The 22,300-nt window shown below is 45.9% G+C and overlaps 1 protein-coding gene across 10 annotated transcripts in view; it reads right to left on the reverse strand.

Moving 5' to 3' along the window:
- MEF2A (myocyte enhancer factor 2A) overlaps positions 1-22,300 on the reverse strand; it is a 33,611-nt gene that overhangs the window by 7,970 nt on the left and 3,341 nt on the right. For 4 of the 10 annotated variants that reach the window (XM_036411791.2, XM_036411793.2, XM_036411795.2 and 1 more), the window contains exons 2-6: positions 12,066-12,151; positions 8,308-8,495; positions 6,897-7,100; positions 3,142-3,279; positions 375-594 (exon numbers count right to left, since the gene is read on the reverse strand). In XM_036411791.2, the coding sequence (XP_036267684.1) occupies positions 375-594; positions 3,142-3,279; positions 6,897-7,100; positions 8,308-8,361 (616 nt within the window). In that variant the 5' untranslated portion in view covers positions 8,362-8,495; positions 12,066-12,151. Of the gene's footprint in view, positions 1-374; positions 595-3,141; positions 3,280-3,344; positions 3,477-6,896; positions 7,101-8,307; positions 8,496-12,033; positions 12,152-22,300 lie in introns of all 10 variants that reach the window. The other 6 variants (XM_036411792.2, XM_036411794.2, XM_045571996.1 and 3 more) reach the window with 4 other exon arrangements.

A 22,300-nucleotide genomic window follows, 5' to 3' on the forward strand; every position in this document is an offset into this window, starting at 1 on the left:
CCAGGGCACGGAGGAGGGCGCGCATCCCCGAGGGAGGCCGTCCAGGCGCTGAATCCCGCTGGTCAACCCACACGTTCGGCAGGGGGCATGCAGGAGGCAGCCCATCCATGGTTCTCTCTCATCACTGATGTTTCTCTCCCTCTTTTTCTCTTTCTCTCATCACTGATGTATGTTTCTCTCTCTCTGTCTCTCTCTCTCTCTCTCTCTCTCTCTCTCTCTCTCCCCCTTCCTGAGATCAATAACAATATATTTTAGAAAATGCTTTAAAAGAAAGCCAATGATTGTTTATTAAACAGGAAGACTAAGAGGAGCAGCACTAGTTTGGGGTTTTCGCCCTCTCTGACGAAGAGCTGCCGGGCAGCTGTCCCGCCTACCTGCGCTGCCGGTGCTGGGCGGGCGCTGCGGGGCGCCGGGGGACACGGTCCGGTGCAGGGCGGCCTGCGGCGGCGAGAGCATGCCCGAGTCCGCCAGCGCCGAGCCGGCCGCCAGGGCCGGGGACACCAGGGTGCTCCCGGGGCTGGTGTAGGACAGGGCGTTGGGGCTGCTCACGGGGACCGTGACGGACATGGAGAAGTTCTGAGGCGGCAGCGCGGGCTGGAACGAAAGAACAGGAGGAGGAGCTGTTAGCTTCATCCCATCTGCGTTCCACTGTTCACATCTAACACTGTTCACATCTATGTTAAACGTGTTCACATCTATGTTACACTTCACATCTATGCTAAACGTGTTCACATCTACGTTAAACGTATGAACTTTAATAGCTGACTAGTTGTTAAAAGTAGAAGATGGGGATAGATTCTTACTAAATTTTCACCCCGCAGATGTAAGCTATTTCCTTTACAATTATATTTAAACAGCAGTATGTCTGATATGAACCGTTGCAATTTCTTACGTATTAATACATATATTCTGAAATAATGCGTATGTTATGATTTCAGACATTCATAGAGATGAAAAAGTCAACCTAATATTAAAGTACTGTGGTCAAATTTAGACATACAAAATGTATCAGTTACCGAGTAAGCATAAGTCATCACTTTAATGAAACCAGTTTAGTAACATTACATTTCTACTGGGAGATTCCTGTTATAATAAAAAGGGCAAAGTGTGTACAAATATTATAAACTTAATACACAGAATTTCAGACGTTATAAATAACCCTGGAATGATTTAGTTGACTGACATCCTTAATGGACAAAACTAAAAACAACAATTAAGTTACATATGTAGCACAAAGCAATCCAAGTATAACGAAAGAGAAAAATAACCTAAACAATAAAATTAACAACCGACAAGCTGTCTAAATTGTACGATGATCAAATTATAACTATTATCAATGTTATCTTCCTTCCCTCCAAACAGTCCACACCCCTTTAAAATATATTCTATTTCCTCTTTCATTCCTGCACAGGCGTGTTAACCACGATAAACAAATTTTCATAATTTAAAATGAGAGAAGCCCTTACTCCTCAGACTTTTTGAAGTGATTTGCAAAGCAACGAAACTGCTAATTCAGAGTTGGTATATATTCTATTCAATAGTTCATTCCAGGTAGAAAGTTATGTCATTAACAGACACAAAACAATGGACATAAGATTTAAAATTTTTTCAAACGTAAATACTTATATTTACACTTTTTTTTTTTTTTTGCAGCTTAATATTAACTGCGGACAGTGATGGTATTAGCACAAAAATACCCGCCTAAGTCTATCTTTCATGAGTGGCCTGTGCAGCATAAAACTGGTTTGAAGAACAGCCCAGGATGCGTCCTTCAGGGCATAGTGTTAATAGCATTAACTCTGACATGACGTTAAGTACCAGCATCCGAACCAACGTGTCCCATCGGCCCACACGGCTCCCGCAGCGTTGGGAACGGGGGTCCGAACGGGGGCTGTGAGCTGCTCTTGCCAATGGGGCGCCGATGCGAGCGCTCTGAGGCGGCTCTGAGGAGCGCGAGCTCAGAGAAAGACCGTCTCCTGACGGCTGGAGACGTGAGCGCGGACCGTTCTGAGCGGCGCCTCACTCTGCACCGGGTTAGAGTGCAGCTTCTTAAACAAACAGAACCAGGCTCCTCCTCAGCACCCACGGGCTCGGCTCAGCTCAGCACCGGAGGCACTGCTGCCAAGTGGCTTGGAGACATTTACAAAGAGCCAATCAGGAAACTGCTCATTCAGAGTTGGAATTAGCAACTATTGGAATTAGCATACAACATGTTGTATGCTGTTACAGCGGCCATACAACGTGAGCAAACATAATTTTGAGCCCCACGAGTGTGGCTCGGTGGTTGAGCATCAACCTGTGAACCAGGACGTCACGGTTCAATTCCCAGTCTGGGTACATGCCTGGGTTTTGGGCTCGATCCCCAGTAGGGGGCGTGTAAGAGGCAGCCGATCCATGATTCTCATCACTGATGTTTCTCTCTCTCTCCCGCTCCCTTCCGCTCCGAAATCAATAAAAATGTATTTTAATAATAATTTTAAAACACCACATTTTATAATAAAACTAACCACTTTATACTCCATAGTCTCAAGATCTATTTAAAGTGCATGAGATATTTTTTAAGTCATAGGAAGGAGGGGGCAGTCATACGCACCCTACAGTTAAAATCGCTGAAGTTTAGAGCTGACGAGACCTTAAACATCACGTGAGGCAACTCACTCTCTTTACAGAGAAGGAAACGAATCCAGGATGGGGTGGGTGCTCTATCCCAGTGGTCAGCAAACTGCGGCTCATGAGCCACATGCGGCTCTTTGGCCCTTTGAGTGTGGCTCTTCCACAAAATACCACGGCCTGGGCGAGTCTATGTTGAAGAAGTGGCGTTAAGAGAAGTTTAAAAAAAATTTGGCTCTTAAAAGAAATCTCAATCCTTGTGCCATTGGTATTTGGCTCTGTTGGCTAATGAGTTTGCCGACCACCGTAGGAAGTGAGCCTGTATTAGAATGTTCCTCTCATGTCTATGTTTAAGGCACTGAGCATGTCTGATAAGATCTCAGCAATTTCGACCTAAAGTTCTATAAAACAGAATAAACTATGCCTTTTCCCCTCCTCCTCCTCATCACTGCCGTCACTGAAAACAAGCAAGGCGTGTATGGTCAGTCTCCATGCACAAGTTAGAAGCACAAACCAGACGTCAGTACTCACTGCGATCTTATGATTCCGCATCATATTATCAAACTCCTCATTAATTTTTTTATACTTCTCCTCTGTATGTGGCGTTAGCACATAGGCAGTATCGGGGTCTGGGCTGTCGCACCCTCGGTGCTCCTTCTTGTTGAGAGCCTAAACGGTGAAGTTAACAAACAGGATCAACACATCACAAGTAGAGGTGAGGCGGGCGTACTTACAGGGCCTCGCTTGAAAATAAAATCACCCTCTTCAGTTAGTTTGCTGAATCTGTCCTCCGAGAGTGGACTGTGCTCAAAGTAATCGTCAGCATCAGGGCTCTCACAACCATTAAGGCCTTTCTTTCTTAACGTCTGAAATACAATCGGAGAGTTCACACACACAGGGTACTGCCGTGCCACGGTTTCCTGCAAAACCCACTAGAGCCGCCGGCGTGGTCTCGCGTGGTCACAGGGACGTGGGTCCTCAGTGAGGCGTCAGCACCGGGATGTCCCCTCTACACCAACTGCAAGGACCCTGTTTGGACTCGCCCTTCCCACACCTCCAGGAGAAGAGGATCCACCGCTCCCTCTCTCTCTGTGACAGCCTGCCCGAGGGGAGCCCCGCCCTCCCAGGAGGGGGCTAATGTGAGAGAACCCCAACAGAAATGGAGCACGTGCTGCCCTGGGAGTCAGGATAACCTTTCAGCAGCTTCGCCTCCTGACACTGAGCCTGAGAGTGTGTCCTAATCCAAAGAGCATCCCCAAATGTCATTCTCCACCTGCTCTCAAACACCATCATTTTCCTACTTAACTCAGAAGTATAAAAACTCAAATATAGAATATATGATAATGCCGGTTTCTTCCGATATACAATCAATGTACGCGTGCCCTGACATATTTTTAAAATGTGTAAACATTCTCTCCCCTGCCCTTTCCACAGCGTCGCTGACCATGGCACCCAGCGCTCTGCAGCGGGCCCCGCTCCGGCCTGCGGGCTCACTCGCCCCGGGGGCTGTGCGCGTGGCCATAAAAGGTCCTGCTGTTCAGAACACAGGGGGGACCCCCGCCCCGCCTGCAGCCGCTATCGCAGGAGGTGTTAGCACTCAGACGCTGCGGCCTGGCCTCCACAGCCACGGCTGCCGCGGACACACAGCAGGTGCCCCGCACATGTCACCACCGAGGGGCCGCGGACCGATCCGGCCCCGACGTCCAGGTTCCCTCATCGCCCATCAGCTTCAGGCCAGACAGCCCCGTCCGGCACGGCCACTGACGGCGTCACTCAGCCCGCGTCCCTGCGAGCACCTGGGCTGCCAGAGAAACAGGCACCGTGCTCCCTGGCCAGCGGCGGGCGCCCCGAGTTCTGGGGAGCGGGCCCTCCGGGGCCTGCCCTGCAGGGAAGGTGAGAGCCCTATCAGCCCCGCAGATAACACTGATGTGCCTCCGCCGGGAGCCAGCGCCCTCTTATCGCCGGAGCAGGAGAGCGGCCGAGGCCCAGCTGCCTAAAAAGGCTTTTCTGTCTCCTTATCGCGGCCAGCGCGCCAGAGCGAGTGGAATGCTGTGATCTCAGCGGGCGCGGGAGAGACAGGCCAGCCTCGGCTCACGGCTGCACAGGAGCCGCCACCGGGGAGCTCCGAGCCGGGCCTGACCCACTGCGGCTTCGCCTACTGCCTGGGAGACCAGAACGTTCCTCAGGGCGTGCTCAGTTCCGCAATAACTGTCTGATCACACTCCACACCAAGGGAGCTCAGCCCTCAGGTAGAACGAGGGGCCGGGAAGCACTCCGATGCTCCTGCCTGCGCTCTCACCCCCCAGCTGCTCCATGCTCTCGCCACCCACCCCTCACTTCTGCAGCGCATGATCCCCGGGGCCGGTGGGATGGGTCAGATGGAGCACACGTACAAGTGAGCACGTGTAACGTAACAGAATAAGGTCTTAAGCTGCAAGGAACTTGGACCACTAGGATTTGTCAAATAAGAAAAGCTCTCCTTTTCCCCATTTTTAGTAATTGTTCCCAATGTTGACTCTTCTTATAGTTCCTAGACAAGTTGAAAATACATAAACATTTAATTTTTTTAACTGTGAAGCATACATAAAGAAAAGCATATCAAGCCTGGATGGCATGGCTTGGTGGTTGAGCATCGACCTGTGAACCATGGGTCACGGTTCAATTTCCTGGTCAGGGCACATGTCTGGGTTGCAGGCTCCATCCCCAATAGGGGGCGTGCAGGAGGCAGCCCATCAGTGATTCCAGAGAGAGGAAGGGAGAGGAGAAAGAGAAGCATCTATGACCCCCCTACTGGGGATCAAGCCCGAAACCTGGTCATGTGCCTTGACCAGGGATTGAACCGTGACCTCATGGTTCACGGGTCGACAAGCCACGCCGGCCGGACTATATGTTCATTCTGGCAGCTAGTCTACACAGCTGCTCACACGTCTCTAAAGCACGTGACTGAAGCTGTTAGTTCACTAAACGTTACCCTCAGTCCTACCGGACGGTGCCAAGCTGGTTCCAGCGAACTCTCCCACCTGCGCCGAGGCCTGGCTGTGCGTTCCTCCGGGACTGAGAACACAGCGCAGGCCCTATCTCCTGGCCATTTGCGTTTTCTCCTGTGAAGTGCCTGTCAAGCTCTCTGCCAAGTTTTCTCCCGAGCTGTTTCTCCTCCTTATTGCTTGAGAGTCTTTTTATGTGTCATCAGCACAAGTCCTCTGCTAATTTTATGCACTGTGAAAACCTCTCCCCACTCTTGGGCGTGTTTTTTTTAATACTTGTCTTGGGATGAAAATGGTTCTTAGTTTTTTTGGGTTATTTGTTTTTTTTTTAAATATGTATTTTATTGATTTTTCACAGAGAGGAAGAGAGAGGGATAGAGAGTTAGAATCATCGATGAGAGAGAATCATCGATCAGCTGCCTCTTGCACACCCCCTACTGGGGATGTATGTGCCCGCAACCAAGGTACATGCCCTTGACTGGAATCGAACCCGGGACCTTTCGTCCGCAGGCCGAAGCTCTATCCACTGAGCCAAAGCAGTCCCGGCTGGTTCTTAGTTTTAATAAAGTCAAGTTCATCCAATTCCCCCTTTACAGTTAGTTCTCCCTTATGGCAGTAATTTCTGTGTCTATGTAAGAACACTTTCCCTTCCTCAAGTATGGGGTGTGGGGGAGGCAGCCGATCAATGATTCCCTCTCACCCTTGATGTTTCTCTCGCTCTCTCCCTCCCTTCCCCTCTGACATCAATAAAAATATTCTTTTAAAAAACTGAAAGGTGGATAAATGAGTGTCGTGTCTGTCTCACTATGTTTATCCCGCAATATTCCAACACCAACAGCTATAATATGTATTTAGCATGATGCTCCCAGACAACAGACCAGGTCTAACTCCACAGGCACAACACACGTGTGCTCACACTGCAGACATGCAGGCTGCTAACAACACAGGACACCACCACCCCCCTCGTCACAGCGGGTCCCCAAAGGGCTGGTGTGTGGGACACAACGGACACACATCTGCGGCTGACCCCGCCTTACTGTTCAGCACTCTGCCGAGGGACATTCAGGTGAAACCCTGCCCGCTGGAGAGACTGACAAATACGCCACCCCAAGTCGGGGCACACACTCTGTGGGGCGTGCGGGAGGCAGCTGACCCATGATTCTCTCATCACTGGTGTTTCTCTCTCCCTCTCCCTTCCGCTCTGACATCATTAAATTATATTTTACAAAGGACACGGCTCGGAGAGGGGAGGTGTCTGACGGCGCCGCCTGTGGGATGGAGACTAAGCGGAGCGGCCCTCACCTCGACGATGTCGGAGTTGGTGCGGCTCTCGTGCGGCTCGTTGTACTCGGTGTACTTGAGCAGCACCTTGTCCATGTCGGTGCTGGCGTACTGGAACAGCTTGTTGGAGCTGTTGAAGATGATGAGCGCGATCTCGCAGTCGCAGAGCACGCTGAGCTCGTAGGCCTTCTTCATCAGCCCGAACTTCCTCTTCGTGAAGGTGACCTAACGAGCGGGGAGAGGCCTCTTAGGAAAAGCGTTCGTCGCCCTGCCCGGGCGGCTCCACCCAGGAACCGAGAGGTCACGCACGGTTCCACTCCCGGTCAGGGCACAGGCCTGGGGTGCGGGCTCCGTCCCCAGCGGGGGCGTGCAGGAGGCAGCCGGTTGATGATGTTTCCCTCTCTCTCTCTCTCTCTCTCTCTCTCTCTCTCTCTGTCTCTCTTCCTCCCTTCCAGTCTCTCTAAAATCAGTAAAAATAAAAATAAATGTTGGAATTATCGGGCCAGCAATTCAAAACAGCTATGAGGACCATACTAAGGCTCTCGTGGAAAAAGTAGACAGCATGCAGCAACAGGTGAGCAGAGAGATAGAAACTATTTTATTTTATTTTTATTCTCTTTAAATGCTGCCAGTAAAAAAAAAAAAAAAAAAAAAAAAAAAAAAAAAAAAAAAACTAACATAAAGGAATCATCTTTGGTGGGTCCATCAGCAGGATGGAACTAATGAGAAAGAAACCTCTGAGCTTGAGGACATGCCAACAGAAACTGCAAACAGCAGCAGAGAAGAAAGAGAAATCACAGAAGAAATATTTGAATCGTAACATTTGAGAATTTCCCCAAATTAATGTTCAGACACCAAACCACAGATCCGGGAAGCTCAAAGAACACCAAACAAGACAAATCCAAACAACAAACAAAAACCCCTCCAAACCCCAAGATGACAGCAAGGCATGTTGTTTGTAAACTGTATAAAATCAAAGGTAGAAGCATCTTGAAAGAAGCCAGAGGGGGAAAAACACCTTATCACGGGCGTGTAAATGTAAGAACCAAATCCAAGTTCTCCTCTGACGCCACCCAACGAGGACGAGCACACTGATAGGTTTTAAGTGGCGGAGGGCGGGGAGGACCCGCCAGCCTAAAAGCTGTATCTTGAGGAATTGTACTTCAAAAGAAATAAAGACCTTCCCAGACAAACAAAAATTGTGGTGCGCAGGGAAAACAGTTTATTGCTGCATTATTATTGTTGAGGGCATATCCCCAGTAGGCAGTGTGCAGGAGGCAGCTGGTCAATGTTTCTCTCTCATTGAAGTTTCCAGCTCTCTATCCCTTTCCCTTCCTCTCTGTAAAAAAAAAAAAAATCAATGAAATTTATTCTAAAGAAAAGAAAAAAATATTTACATCTGTTAAACAGATAAGTTAAGATGTTCATTTACCTGTCGGTTCCTTTCATCCATTATGCGCGTGATTTGTATTTTCTTCCGCCCCATTTTCGGTCACCTTTCCTCCCTTATATTCCAAATATTTAATTAAAAAATTGCTCTTCTTCAATAGCCTAACGCATCATACTTGGCTCCTGTTATTGCAGCTGCTGGTCCACGGGCTGCCGCCGAAATTTTAAGATCTAAAAAACAAAACAAAACACCAATTCGAAAATTTAAGTTCTACAGATTTGCATAATTATGAAAATGCTGCACAAACTTCAAACCTGATTTGCTGCTGCACGTTGACAGGATGATTAGTTAAAACCAGTAAGTAAGGCGAAGCCCTTCCTCCCAGGCTCAGGCCCTGGTCGGAGCGTGTGCAGGAGGCAACCCATCCATGTGTCTCTCTCACATCGATGTTTCTCTCTCTCTCTCTCTCTCTCTCTCTCTCTTCCACTCTCCTTAGAAATCAATGGGAAAATATCCTCAGGTGAGAACAAAAGAAGCTGAAGCCTTATTCATTTGACCCCTAGAATCTCTCTAAGTCTTTCTGTGCCTCTAGCCCTGGCTAAAAGGTGCAACTGTCACCTCTGAGTTTCTCCTCGACGCTTCTGACTGTAGCCGCTGAGACTGTTCTGTGCGCCGGCCATGCTTCTACATGCCGGACACATTCTCATTCATTCTCTCCTCACTGCAATCTTCTGAGTCGGCTGTAATTATCTCACTGGGTAACTAGGATTCCTGACGCAGAGACAGTGAGGAATGTGCCCAGGGTCATCACAGTATGAACACAAGGAGTCTTGCTGCAAAGCTGCTCCTCTTACACACTATTAAACATCCTTAAAAGCTTCTGATGGCTAACAATCTGGAGAGTTCCTATTTGCCTTTACAAATTTCCTGCAAACTGCCAGCGACACCAGCAGAAGTGCTATTGGTCAACCCACCAAGACACTGCCTGCTTCCCTAATGACATGCACTGGTGTTACGCTCTTCTGTCAGATATTTAACGAGCTCCTTACCAACGGGAATGGCAGCTCCCGAGGAAGCCACAATCAATGCCCCGAGCAGAATAAACCCAGCACCTTACTGGGTGGGTGTGGGCCTATGGACCCCATGTCTGTTTTCCTCTGACTCCGAGGATCATTCATCAACAAGGATGTTCTATTCACTTTATCTCCACAGTGGAACGGCTGGCAATTATATAACTTGTCATGTTGTGAATGACAGCTCTGTCAAAACCTAGTGCTTTCAAAACTTCCGTGATAAAAATATTTTTGAAGTGATGGGAGACAAATACTATAATTCAGGCAAAATTAATACAGTAAAAAAAAAAATCAGTGTAAACTGAACTCTCAGATAATTGAATTATTTTTGTAGTAAGTAATTTTAAAAAAATCAGGAATTAGAGTTTAAGAAAGATCCCAATATGGGTTCTGTTGTCTTAATTTTCGAGATACCAGAATCTAGCGCTCAAATTAAGACCAAGTCATTTTAATACTGATTACAGATGTTCAGTCTTTTACAATCAATTTTGTTTACTGTGGCTTAAGTACATAAATATTTTAAGAGCACGGACTTTAAACAAAAGGTGAACTTTACTTTCAACTTGGCCCTTATTAAATAAACACAACTCATCAGAACACGCCATTTGGATGATTCTAATAATCAACTACCTGTTAAATTTTATCAAAAGCTACTAAAATAAAACTACTTTCTAATAAAGTAACCCTGTACAATCAACAACTGAATGCTTTTAACAACCAAATAGGCATCTGTCGTGAGGATGATTTGGATAAGGATTCATTCCTTCTTTCAAAGAGGAACTTAACACATCGCAGACAGACACCAGAATTCTCACATCCTATTACACAGTGTTTTACAAAGGCTTTTCCTAACCAAATGACTAAAAAAAAAGCATTTGAAAGTCTTCCAAGCAGCCCAAATGAACAAAAAAATTTACATACGGGGTACAGAATAGCATCAGATTTTCTGTCAAAAACTAAGCAAGCAGACATAAGAGAAAGCAATAAAACAAACAAACAAACAAACAAACAAAACTATGTGAGCTATTTCAGAAACTATTTCACAACATATTACCAGAAATAAAGAGGGCCATTTCAAGACAGTGGACCCAATTCATCAAGAAGACATTAAAAAACAAAACAAAAAAAACAACAACACTGAATATGTATGCACCTAATTATAGAGCTTCAAATTCCACGAGCCAAGTAGGGAAAGGAGCCCACAATCAATGCTGAAGAGTCCACACTGCTCTCAGCAGGTGGTGGAATAATAGGAAATCAGAAGGGGTAAGTCTCTAACCGCACTATCCATCAGTGTGACCGAATTAAAATTTCAGAAAGCTGCACTCAACAAGTGCAGAACGTTTAGTGCACACCAAACAGTCACCAACACAGACAACATCCTCCACCTATACAAATACACAAAGTATGTTCTTGGACTGCAACACAATTAAATTAGAAGCCTCAAGAGAAAAATACCCGTAAGAGGTCAACTTCCCCCAAATTGGCCTGTCAGATAAAAGTGTTCATAATAAAAATGCGAGCAGGCATTTTTGTAGACTGACAGCTGATTCTGAAACACGCCAAGAGAAATGGAAAGAACCTAGACTAGAAAAACTCAGGAGTAGAACAAGATTGGAGGGTTTACACCAGCTGCTTTTAAGACTCACCATAAAGCTACAGTATAATCAAGACAGTACAGCGTCGCCATTAAGGACAGATTTATAGAATAATAAAAACAGAATAGGGAGTCCTGAAATACACCCACATAAAATGGTCCATTGCTTTTCAACAAGATGCCAACCTAATTCAATAGGAGACTATATTAGCTTCTCAAATATGTTACATTTGCAAAAAAAAAATAAAATAAATCTCATCCCTTACCTCACACCATATAAAAAAAATTAACTCAAAGTGGATCACAGACCTAAAACAGAAGCCCAAAGCAGTCTAAAACATGACAGAAAAGAAAAAAGGTTAGAAAAGTTTTTGTCCAATCTCTGTGCCAACTCCTCCAATTTCTACTCCAAATTAGGGCAGAGTTATAGGGGGGAATCTCTCATCAGAAGCTTTGAGTCAACATACGAAACTATTGAAAAGGAAAGAGTATTTCCCATCCAAGTCCTCAGCGTGGCTCCTAAGCAGGTAGTGATGAACTCACGCCTCACCCTCAGAGCCACGGAGAGCGTGCCACGGAGAATAAGACACTGGCGAAGTAGAGTACTCCAGGGCTTTGCAATTATGGGCCTATGATTTAAGGCAATAAATTCAAAGTCACAACAAAAGCCCCCATTTTCAAGGATCTCCTTGAAATTAGCTTAACTTTTTTCATTGACCCTTCCCATCTTTCCTGCTATTTGAAAACTCCTTCCTCGGCTCATGTAATTCTCCTCACACCCTCCCATCCTCCTAATTCTTGTCACAATAAAAACAGACTACCCACTGTAGATCTTTTTCTTCTTTAAAAAAAAGCAAACAAATATGGAGGTGGCAATGATGAAAAAATCTGGGGTTATCTGAACAGTGTCAGATAAACTATCACTATATGCTAATATGCACTTCAATTGGCCTCTATAAATCCTTAATTCATCTATGTTAATCCCCAAGGTAAACTCCAAAATGACTGCCATTCAAACTCACAAGATAGTCTGAATGGATCATATTTAACTCCCAAAGTTAGATGTTTAAACAAACCATTTCCATGGCACTCATTTACTTCGTATCAGAGAAAAATGAAAAGTGTCTTACGAGAAATGACGTATCAACAGAAAGTGCACTTAGATAGGATCCTTGAAGATACTTCTTCTTTGTTACTTTTTCACAAAATGCCACTCCTTGATAAAGAAAAAAATATGAGATGGGTTAGTAATTGTTCTTAACTCTGACACAGAATTAAATATATTTCATTATTACAAATTTTAACGTCATGCCTGGCAGGTAGCTCCACAAATACTTGCTGAAAATAGAAAAATAAATGTTTACAAGTCAACTGTTTTATTTGACTAAAAAATATGCTAGGCAAATATTACATTTGCAAAAAAATAAACCTCATCCCTTACCTCATACCATATAAAAAAGTTAACTCAAAATGGGTCACAGACCTAAAACAGATGCCTAAAGCAGCCCAGAGCATGTGTAATGTCACAGATCCATTTTTTCAGGAAGTATTACTGAAATGTTCAGTAACACTGTACGCACTCCAAGATTTACCAAGCGGGCTCCCTGAGCTCCATTTTCCTCCTAGCATATCACATGATAATGTTGTATATCTACCTGGTACACACAGCCTACTGAATTTATGGTTGGATAAAATAGCTGGAAATGTTCACTGTACTGCATACTCACTTAGAAAGACAGCTGTCCGTGCGTGATTTCTATTGCCAGAATACATGTTTGTATTCAGATACAATATGTATGCTTGTCACTTTCACTATCTTTTAAAGGGAACAAAAATGAAGACCACGATACAATGCCAAAAATGAATATAAAACTGATCAATGTCAATAATTCATGTTAACAAAGGAACACTGGGAATACTAACCAATGAATTAGTGAATAAAGAATTGCCGGGACCGGTTTGGCTCAATGGATAGAGCGTCGGCTTGGGGACTGAGAGGTCCCGGGTTCGATTCCGGTCAAGGGCATGTACCTTGGTTGCGGGCATATCCCCGGTGGGGGGTGTGCAGGAGGCAGCTGATCGATGACTCTCTCTCATCGATGTTTCCAGCTCTCTATCTCTCTCCCTTCCTCTCTGTACAAAATCAATAAAAATATATTAAAAAAAAAAAAAAAAGAATAATCCATCCTGCTACATTTTTGCAATAAGACATTTAGGCAGAAAAGGGGAAGATGGTAAAAACCACGCCCCTCTTGACCCCAAATAGCCAGGCTAAATTCTGATGCTAATCCAATAATGTAGACTTGCATGACTGGGTGTCTTGCACGGCTGTAGTTCTTTTATAATTATCTACAATGAAACACACTCCGATCTTTAGAAAATAAAAGCAAAACTAAAATGTTAATCCTTTAGCCAGCGGTAAATAAATGTCATATATTGAACCTCTAAATCCCAGGTTTGTCTGGGCAAGGGCTAGATCCCTGTACTTCTAACTGCTGCCCGCCCCAAACCTGGTCCCGACCAACCACCTAGCTCCCCCTACTTCTAACTAACCTACATGGACCACAAGCCATTGCCCAAACTAGCAAATCAATGTCTGTAACTTTCCTCAGCTTTTTACCCAAGAGAACAAAGAATACCTAACATATATGGCAGGTGAGTAAAAGTCCTTCCTGAGAAAAAGCAGGAGGGGACGTACTGTGTAGGGAGGGACTAAACCGTGAGAAAAGGTATCCAGGGAAGACCAGGGTAATAATAGTAACAAGAACCACTGCCACAGTAGCAGGAACATCTGAGTCTTTATCGTCTGCTAATCGGTAGTCTAATTGCTTTACACGTGTTAACTGATGGAAAGCCAACAATAACCTCATTATTGTCCCCGGGAGGAAACTGAAATGCTAAGAAGCCACTTGCCAAGGTCAGGCAGTGAAGCTGGTGAAGTGGCGAGGCCAGCGTTAGAATCCAGGCGTGCTCCGACAGCTCTGCCTCCCCAACCACAGCCCACGTCACGCCTCTATGAGTGAATTAAGTGACGAAATGAATGCACACTGTAGCAAAGGGCTCAAAAGACCACAGAGCAAACCTCAGCCTCAGAGGCCGAAACAATTGAGCAGCTTCTGATACACGTTGACAGGTACTGCCAATCAATACCTAGAGGTGACAGATGCCCTGACAAATGGCAGGTGGGTACCTGCTGCGAACAAAAATCACAAATGGCTACCTTCTCACTACCTGGTGAAGTGGACTTTAAATTTCTACTGGACAAATAAAACTTACACAAGATAATGTCACAAAAATCACATGGTAAAAAATAATTTTTTTAATAAAGAAGGCACTCAAACAAATGAGACATTATAATTTCAACGATGAGTTAATGCTGAATATGTATTTTATACGTATAAATGGACAAGTTGCTGTCAATTTTCCTTATTAACAAGAAAGGTTAAATGACCAAGATTCCAACTCCTCTCTTCAAATTTTACCAAGCAAACTCCTATTACAATTACTGACCCAAATGACCCAAAATAAATAATTTGATCACTAACTCCTCTCTTGTTATTTATGCCTAATCAGTGAATGCCAATAAGTGAGAAAGCAAAGTGAAATCAGAGCACTGCTGACATGATAGGCAAGAAAATATTCTACGTTGGTGAGAATAAAAGGACTCATATCTAGATATGAACAGACATTTCACCACAGAAAACACATGAAACTCCAATCCTATATAATAAAAGCCTAATATGCTAAGTTCAGTCATCCGTTCAACCAATCAAAGCATAATATGTTAATGATATGCTAAGAATGCTCAACCGTTCATTATGACATGCACTGACCACCAGAGGGCAAACACTCTGAAGGTAGGTTAGCTTGCTGCTGGGGTCCATTTGAAAATGAGTGAGACAAGCCAGACATAGTATATATAGGGTTCGATACTACTTGTGGCTTCAGGCATCCACTGGAGGTCTTGGAATGTGTCCCCTCTCCCCACACACACCATGGACAAGGAGGGGACGGCTGCCCAGTCACGGAAACAGCCAAACCTAAGGAGACGGACAACACCAAGTGTCGATGGGGACGTGGAGAAACTACAGCTCGTATTGCTGGCGAGACTGTGAAACTACACTACGACTTGGGAAACCAGTTTCACAGCTCCTAAGCCACTTAACATACACTTAGCATGTACGGTAAAACATACACTTAGCATGTGATCCAGAACTCCCACTCCGTGGTTTTTGCCAAGAATAACGAAAGCATCCGTCCACACAGGGCTTGTGCCCAAACATACAAAGAAGCTTTATTCTGAATGGCTCCGACTGGAAACAAGCAAGCTGCCCACGGAAGGTGATGGAGGAGGTGTGGAATAAACATATAGTGAACGCCAGGCAACGGAAAACGGAACAAAAACCCGACAGACATAAACATGAATGAATCGCAAAAACATGCTGGCGAGAGAAAAAAAGCAAAACACTAGTTGAGTGCATACGGTATGCTTCCACTCAGGAATAAATGTGCAAATTCTTGAGCCGCCACCAGAGAACATACAAAGATCCAAAATTCACACATGATGCAAGCCAGTCCTCAACACTGGAAAGCTACCTGCGACATACTTTTCTGGCCTTACCAAGTTAAGAGCAATCAGCATTATCTGTTAAGTCTCGGTTTCTGCATCTACAATAACACAGTGATAGCTCATAAGCTTCGCAGATTTAGTTATGAGCATTAAACAAGCAGCTAGCATGCCCAGCTAGTGCCTGGCATAGGGTCTGGGCGCAGTAAGTGCTGACTAATTACCAGGCTGTTGTGCAATCACCATCACGATTGCTGTCATTACTGACGGGGAGGACAATGCATTCGGAGAGACAGAACCCGGGACGCAGACACGTGGAGCAGAGGGACGTTCCTGGAAGTCAGTTAGTTCACATTCCTGTTAACAATCTCATCACTTTGCTCCCAACATCAGAAAGGCAAACACGACAGCAAACGCCCAGTTAGAACTTCCGGCATCTATTTGGAATCATTCACTATCTGATACTAATCTGGGGGAGGGGGCTGCTAAGTTCTTACAGGGACGCCCAGGCATATGACCAGATACTAAGTCACAAGAAAGAGTATCTTGAAGTCGGTAAAATCTCACAGACGCAGGCATTTAAGGAAGAAAGGGTTTGAAGCACCCAGGGATTGTTCTGCTTACAGGCGGCAGGAGGGAAAGATGACACAAACGTGAGTGGGTGTGATGAACAAAAAGAGCAGAGCAGGGCGCAGGGGAGACAGCCGGGCGCACACAGTGACGCGCCCCCTTGGAGATGGGCACGCGTTTGAGTTTGACGTGACAGAATAAACTCGGAGGCCAGGCTAATCCTGGCACCAGGAATCAGGCACAATCCCAGCAGCCTATTCCATTCTCTGCTAGGGGACGGAGCGGCGAGCATGTGTGTCCTGTGTGACAACATATCGCCAAGAAATGCCATTGTCCACCACGCCCGTCTACCTCCATCCACCTCCCCTGACCTGCCCACAAGGCCCGAAGCCTCTCTTCTCGCGGCTGCTGCTCTTTTCTAAAGAAATACCCAACGGCTTTCCCGGGTAGAATTCGCACACCATACAATTCGCCCCCTTACACTGGAAAACAACGCCAAGACTGGGCCTTCCGGTGTCCACCTGCACACGTGAATCTCTTTTCAAATCTCAGCGTTTGAAATGCTCACGTTGAAAAACTGGACCGTTTTTCATTTCTTCCAGGAGAGCAGGTTGCTAAAAACAGAACAAATGAATCACCGATTCACTTGAAAGGATCCACAAAATCACCTAAAGTGTGATCGCAAACAGAAGAATATTTAATTACGGTATGAGAGTAATAAAGATAATACTGAGTCATTATTTTAATTAGATGTTATAAACAACACATGGGCATCAGCTATATGCCAGGCCTGTGGAACGTACTCGCTGAATATCTAGAGAGAGATAAAAACAGGATTCTTACTCCCAAGAGGCTTAGATGTGGAAAACCTGACCAGTGCAAAACGCTACAGAACAATCAGGTGGAAGTCGAGGCTTAAACTGTTGGCGATGTCAGGGGCAAAGCCTTTCTCCTCAGAGCGCGGGATGCAGGGAGAAGCGACAGCCTGGGGCATCGGCAGAGACTGGCAGCGTCTCAGCCTGGGCAGGGAGAGGCCTCCGGAACCACGCAGGCCCAGTGTCCCAAGCACTCCTGCCTCCTGCCCAGATCTCACTTCTAAACACGCCCCGGTCAGAGACCAGGCCTCCCGGGAGACGGCGGGAGGAAAAGCAGAGGGGAGCTGGAATAACTATGGCCCCCAGAGGAGGAGGTGCCCGGGAAGCGACAGGCGCGTGTCCAGATGATCAAGGAGTGAAGCTGAATCAAGGAGGGCCCACTGACCGAAGGCGAGTCAGTGCGGGACAAACTCACATCGCAAGGAGGCCTGCACTGAGAGGCAGTAGAATATACCCTATCTCAGCGTTTCCCAAGGTGAGGTACGCGGACCCCCAGGGGGACGGGAAGAGTCTGGTGGGGGTACGTTGCACCGGAGTTTGGTGGGGATATGCACTGCTTAGCGGCGCCTCATTCTACGTGCTCATGAGGACGAGGGGTCCTCAGTGTTACGAAAATTATAGAAGGGGACACATATGTCGAAAGTTTGGGAAACACTGCCCTATCTGATAAAATGAGTCTACGGATTTATGGTGACAGTAAATAAACAAACGAGAAGGCAAAGTTCTTTACAATGGAGTCAAATGCCAAGCAATACACGTGGGACGGATCATAGGAAAACACCGTTTTGAAACCATTGTGTGATAGCTGATGCAGGCAAGAATCCTCCACGAATGCTAGAACTATTAAGTGAGCATTTTGGGGAGGACAGGATATTTACAGTCCCAAAGTGTCTCCCCACAAATTACTCAATCAGAGCCACGATTACCAGGATTGCTTTACGTGGGGGAAAATGTCAGGCAAAACCCCACTAAGGTGTCCAGGGCACACATCATCAATGGCAGTTTGCCGACCACGGATCTGGGATGCTCTACATCAGGTGACTACCTGAGCCAACGCCCAGCTCCGGCACACTCCGGAAGATGCAACCATGGGCTTCCAGCTACAAGTAAAATAAATACGAACCTGTTTCCAGATGTTGGGGCCACTGTCTAAACACAAATAACAAAGCCAGCATGCCAAAGGTTAACGACAGCAGGTAGATAGAAGTGTGTGGTACTATTCTTATAACGTTTCTCTAAGTTTCTTCCCAAAACAAAACAGGACACACACAAACAAACCTGCTTGCCAATACTAACATTTTACTAGAGTTGGAAAACAGCCGTTTCTGATCAACACCATCTTAACTCGCAGGTTCTTCTCCTTCCCTCCACAATCCTTGTCCGATTACGGAGAAGGCCATTAAGAAAAAGGTTTTCAGTATCCAGATCAACATCCTGCTAACGTGGTCCCCATCTTGCAAATGGGACATGGTCCACGCCCCACGTGTGAGCCAGCTGCTCACAATGTGGGCTGAGTTTCACTATCACAAACAGCAGTTAGGTCCCCGACGTTGGCCACGAATCTTCCGGGACCTTTGTTAGCAGCACAGGTGAAATCCACACTGTGTTTGGTGCAGACTGTGCTAAACTGCTGAGTCCCCAGCCCTGTGGTCGGCAAACCAAGGCTCAAGAGCCACATGCGGCTCTTTGGCCCCTTGAGTGTGGCTCTTCCACAAAATACCACGGCCTGGGCGAGTCTATTTTGAAGAAGTGGTGTTAGAAGAAGTTTAAGTTTAAAAAATGTGGCTCTCCAAAGAGATTTCAATCGTTGTTCTGTTGCTATTTGGCTCTGTGGACTCATGAGTTTGCCGACCACTGGGCTAGCCTTTCTGAGATAACTAAAAGCAGGTGGGTGAGCTGAGGGGAGGATCTCGATGAAGGAGAAGCTGGTCAGGAAGGAGCACAGAGTGACCCATTACACTTTCCAACACCGGTTCACAGCCAGAGGCATGGCCAACGCAACAGGATGGGAGATGGAATACCGGGAACAGCTTCTGCGCACAGCAGCTCTGACTTCCTGCCTGGGCCCAAATGCTGAGGGCAACGCGAACGTGCATACCGATGCACAGGCGTCTCGGAAGCCGGAAAGCACCTTTATCGCTCCGAAAGGCAGACCGGGAAAACCAGTTGTGGGTGATCCCTGCAGCTGATTAGGAAAACTGCCGCACCGGCTGCGCATTCCCGAGCTCCATGATGGGCTGGTCGGTCCCGAGCACACACACCGAGCCGGGGAGCCCTGGGTGTAGGCACCCAGCCTGGCACTCCAAACATTCTAAGACGGCATTTCTTCTACAGTCAGTGTGCGGTATCAAGACCGGGGGAGAAACACTTGGTCTTGAGAGGTTAAAACTGGCGTCACAGATGACACGTGAGCCACAACTTGAAGAATAAGTAGCGCAATCGGTATAAAAGCAAAGAAGCATGCCGATTCCTAGCCAAAATAGCAACAGGAGACACCAAAGCGCTCACTCACACATCTGCCATCTTCCCATGCCAGGCAGCGTGCTACTGCCTGCAGACACAGTCACCTACAGACAAACCAGGCCTCGCCTTCAGAGTTTACATTCAGGTGAGAGAGAAAGGCCATCGAGAAGCATTCACTAGCCAGGCAGTGTGGCTAAGTGTTTGAGCATCAACCTATGAACCAGGAGGTCACGGTTTGATTCCCTGTCAGGGCACAGGCCCAGGCTGCGGGCCTGATCCCCAGTGGGCGGCATGCAGGAGGCAGCCGATCCATGATTCTCTCTCATCATTGATGTTTCTCTCTCTCACCTCCCTCTCTTTCTCCCTGTTTCTTGCTCTCTGAAGTCAATAAAAATAGTTTTTAAAAGAAACTAAACAAACAAGCTACGTGTAAATAATAAGTATCTTAAAGGAAACAAGCGAGCTGTGTGGAGACAGTAACGAACGAAGTGCGACATTAGAGTCTGCGTGAGGACAGGAACCGCCTTATGAGGGGCATCTCAAGCAGCTGTTCCAAAGGCCAAGGACATGGAGGGCTGCGAGGACACTGGCGGGGCCAGGTGGCTGAGGAGAAGCACCCTGGAAGGAAGGAGGAGGAGGAGGAGGAGGAGAGTCCCTTCAGGCCACAGACAGGAGAGGAATGGGAAGTGGGTGGAAGATTCCAGGCGGAGAAATGGCAGGATTTAGCTCTTCAAGTCATCCCTGGAGCTGCTGAGTGAGAAAAGACCTGTGAGGAGCGAAAGAGGGAAGCGGAGCCCTGAGATGAGGCCACAGCGGTGAGCCATGCAGAAGGCAAGGGTGCCTTGCAATCAAGAGGTGGCTGGGCCAAAACCGGTTCTGCTCAGTGGATAGAGCGTCAGCCTATGTAAAGGATGGATTGTTTGGGGGTGAGGGGAGAAGGGGAGAGATAAGAGGTGAGACAGCAGACACAGCAGTAGTCAATGCAAGAGCTCCCTGCTTTAATAAGCTAGCAGTTAACCCCCCCCCCCCAGGTTAAATGAAGGGGATCCCTTTGTCCCAGGGGATCACAAATTATAACTCAAACTAACCCAAGTCTACCTGCACACTAGTACACACACTGCTGTTAACAAAGCTAACCTGGTAAAGGGGTTCAGCTCATGCAATATAAATTCACCACCTACTCCCAAAATAGTTCTCATAATGGTTGAATTTTCTTCCAAGTTCACAGACTAAAGTTTATATTTTTGTATAAGCAGGAAAACAAAAATAGCATTGATTCAAGGCAGCCATAAAAGATGTGGCTGATGTTTATTAGTAGTCTGATGCACTGTTGTCTGTTTTTCACCCATGTTAACAATTCCTCTGGCTTCCAGCACCATCGGATTCAATGAAAGAAGGAAGTTACCAGCTGCTACACATCAAGGTTCAAACACTGGCATTCCACCTCAGAAACCTGCCACTTTTTAACTTACACGTGTATGACTCCATCTCAAGTGATTATTAAGACAATGTGATATTAAAAATATGAAGTTCAATAAACAATTAAATTCAGTAAGTACAAATAATCATTACAATCACTAAATAAAAACATATTTAAATGTAGTATTTACTAATAGTAGGTGTCAATACACATCAGGTGCTATGAGTGAGACTTAACAAATGGGTTTACACTCAATTATAATAAACTAGACACAGATCCACAGATTGTAGACTACACAGGTAAAGCACACACAGATAAATGATTTCATTCCACAAAGCAGGTAAAATGAAGAATAGAAATTATACAGGGGGAGGCAAAAGTAACTCTACAGTTGTTCATATAGAAAATAATATATATATATATATATATATATATATATATATATATATATATATATATGCCTAAGCGACTCTTGGACCATTCGCTATGATGTGCACTGACCACCAGAGGGCAGATGCTCAATGCACAGGCATGGAAACATGGAACAGACTGATGAACCTCTGCGGAAAGGGGGGAAGGGGGAAAGGTGGGAAGAGATTAACCAAAGATTTTATATGCATGTTAGAGGCCCAGTGCACAGATTCGTGCACTGGTGGGGTCCCTTGGCCTGACCTGTGGGGACTGGGCCGAACTGGCAACAGAATATCCCCTGCATTGTGAGAGTGCAGGCCAGGCCAAGGGACATGCCCCCCGCCCCCCCCGCCCCACAGTGCACAAATCCGTGCACTGGGCCTCTAGTACAATAATAATAGCACAAGAATAAACTGTTGCATGTACTCACAACTAGAAACCTGTAGACTACCCACCCTGTAGACTACCTCCTAAAGAAAAGCTATTTTTAAAATACACCTATGGCAGGTATGTTATAAAAATATTTGTCTGATTTCTAATTTTAATGACTGCATCTTATAAACACAGTTAATTCCTACACAGGGCACATTTCACTGAAGAGTAGGGAAGCTTATCTTTAACTGTAACTTTTTTTTTTTTTTAATTTGGGGACAATAGAGAAGTTAGAATCAAACAATGATTGCATATTAAAATCTAATATAGAAGAGCCAGGTACACATTTTTGTCGACTTTGACAATGAGTTTGAGAGGCTGGGATATTGTATCCCAAACAAATATACGTGCATTCTCCTCTATTTACACGTTATAGGAAGTCCTTTGTCACAGACACTACACATACATGTACTAACTAGGCAAAGTACCTACATGATCTCATTGGAAGGAAGGGATATTTGGGGGAAGAAATCAAGCAAGATCAGGCCATGTGCCTTTTTGTTCACTGAGCCTCAGGCAGTGTGCTAGGAGCTTTCACACACATTAACTCACTTAACCCTAATAATTCCAAGAGGCAGGCGGTGTAATTCCTTCGGATTTCACAAACGTCTCCTAACTCTGCAGGGG

The sequence above is a fragment of the Pipistrellus kuhlii genome, unplaced genomic scaffold, assembly GCF_014108245.1.
Source record: "Pipistrellus kuhlii isolate mPipKuh1 unplaced genomic scaffold, mPipKuh1.p scaffold_m20_p_42, whole genome shotgun sequence".
Classification (NCBI taxonomy): domain Eukaryota; kingdom Metazoa; phylum Chordata; class Mammalia; order Chiroptera; family Vespertilionidae; genus Pipistrellus; species Pipistrellus kuhlii.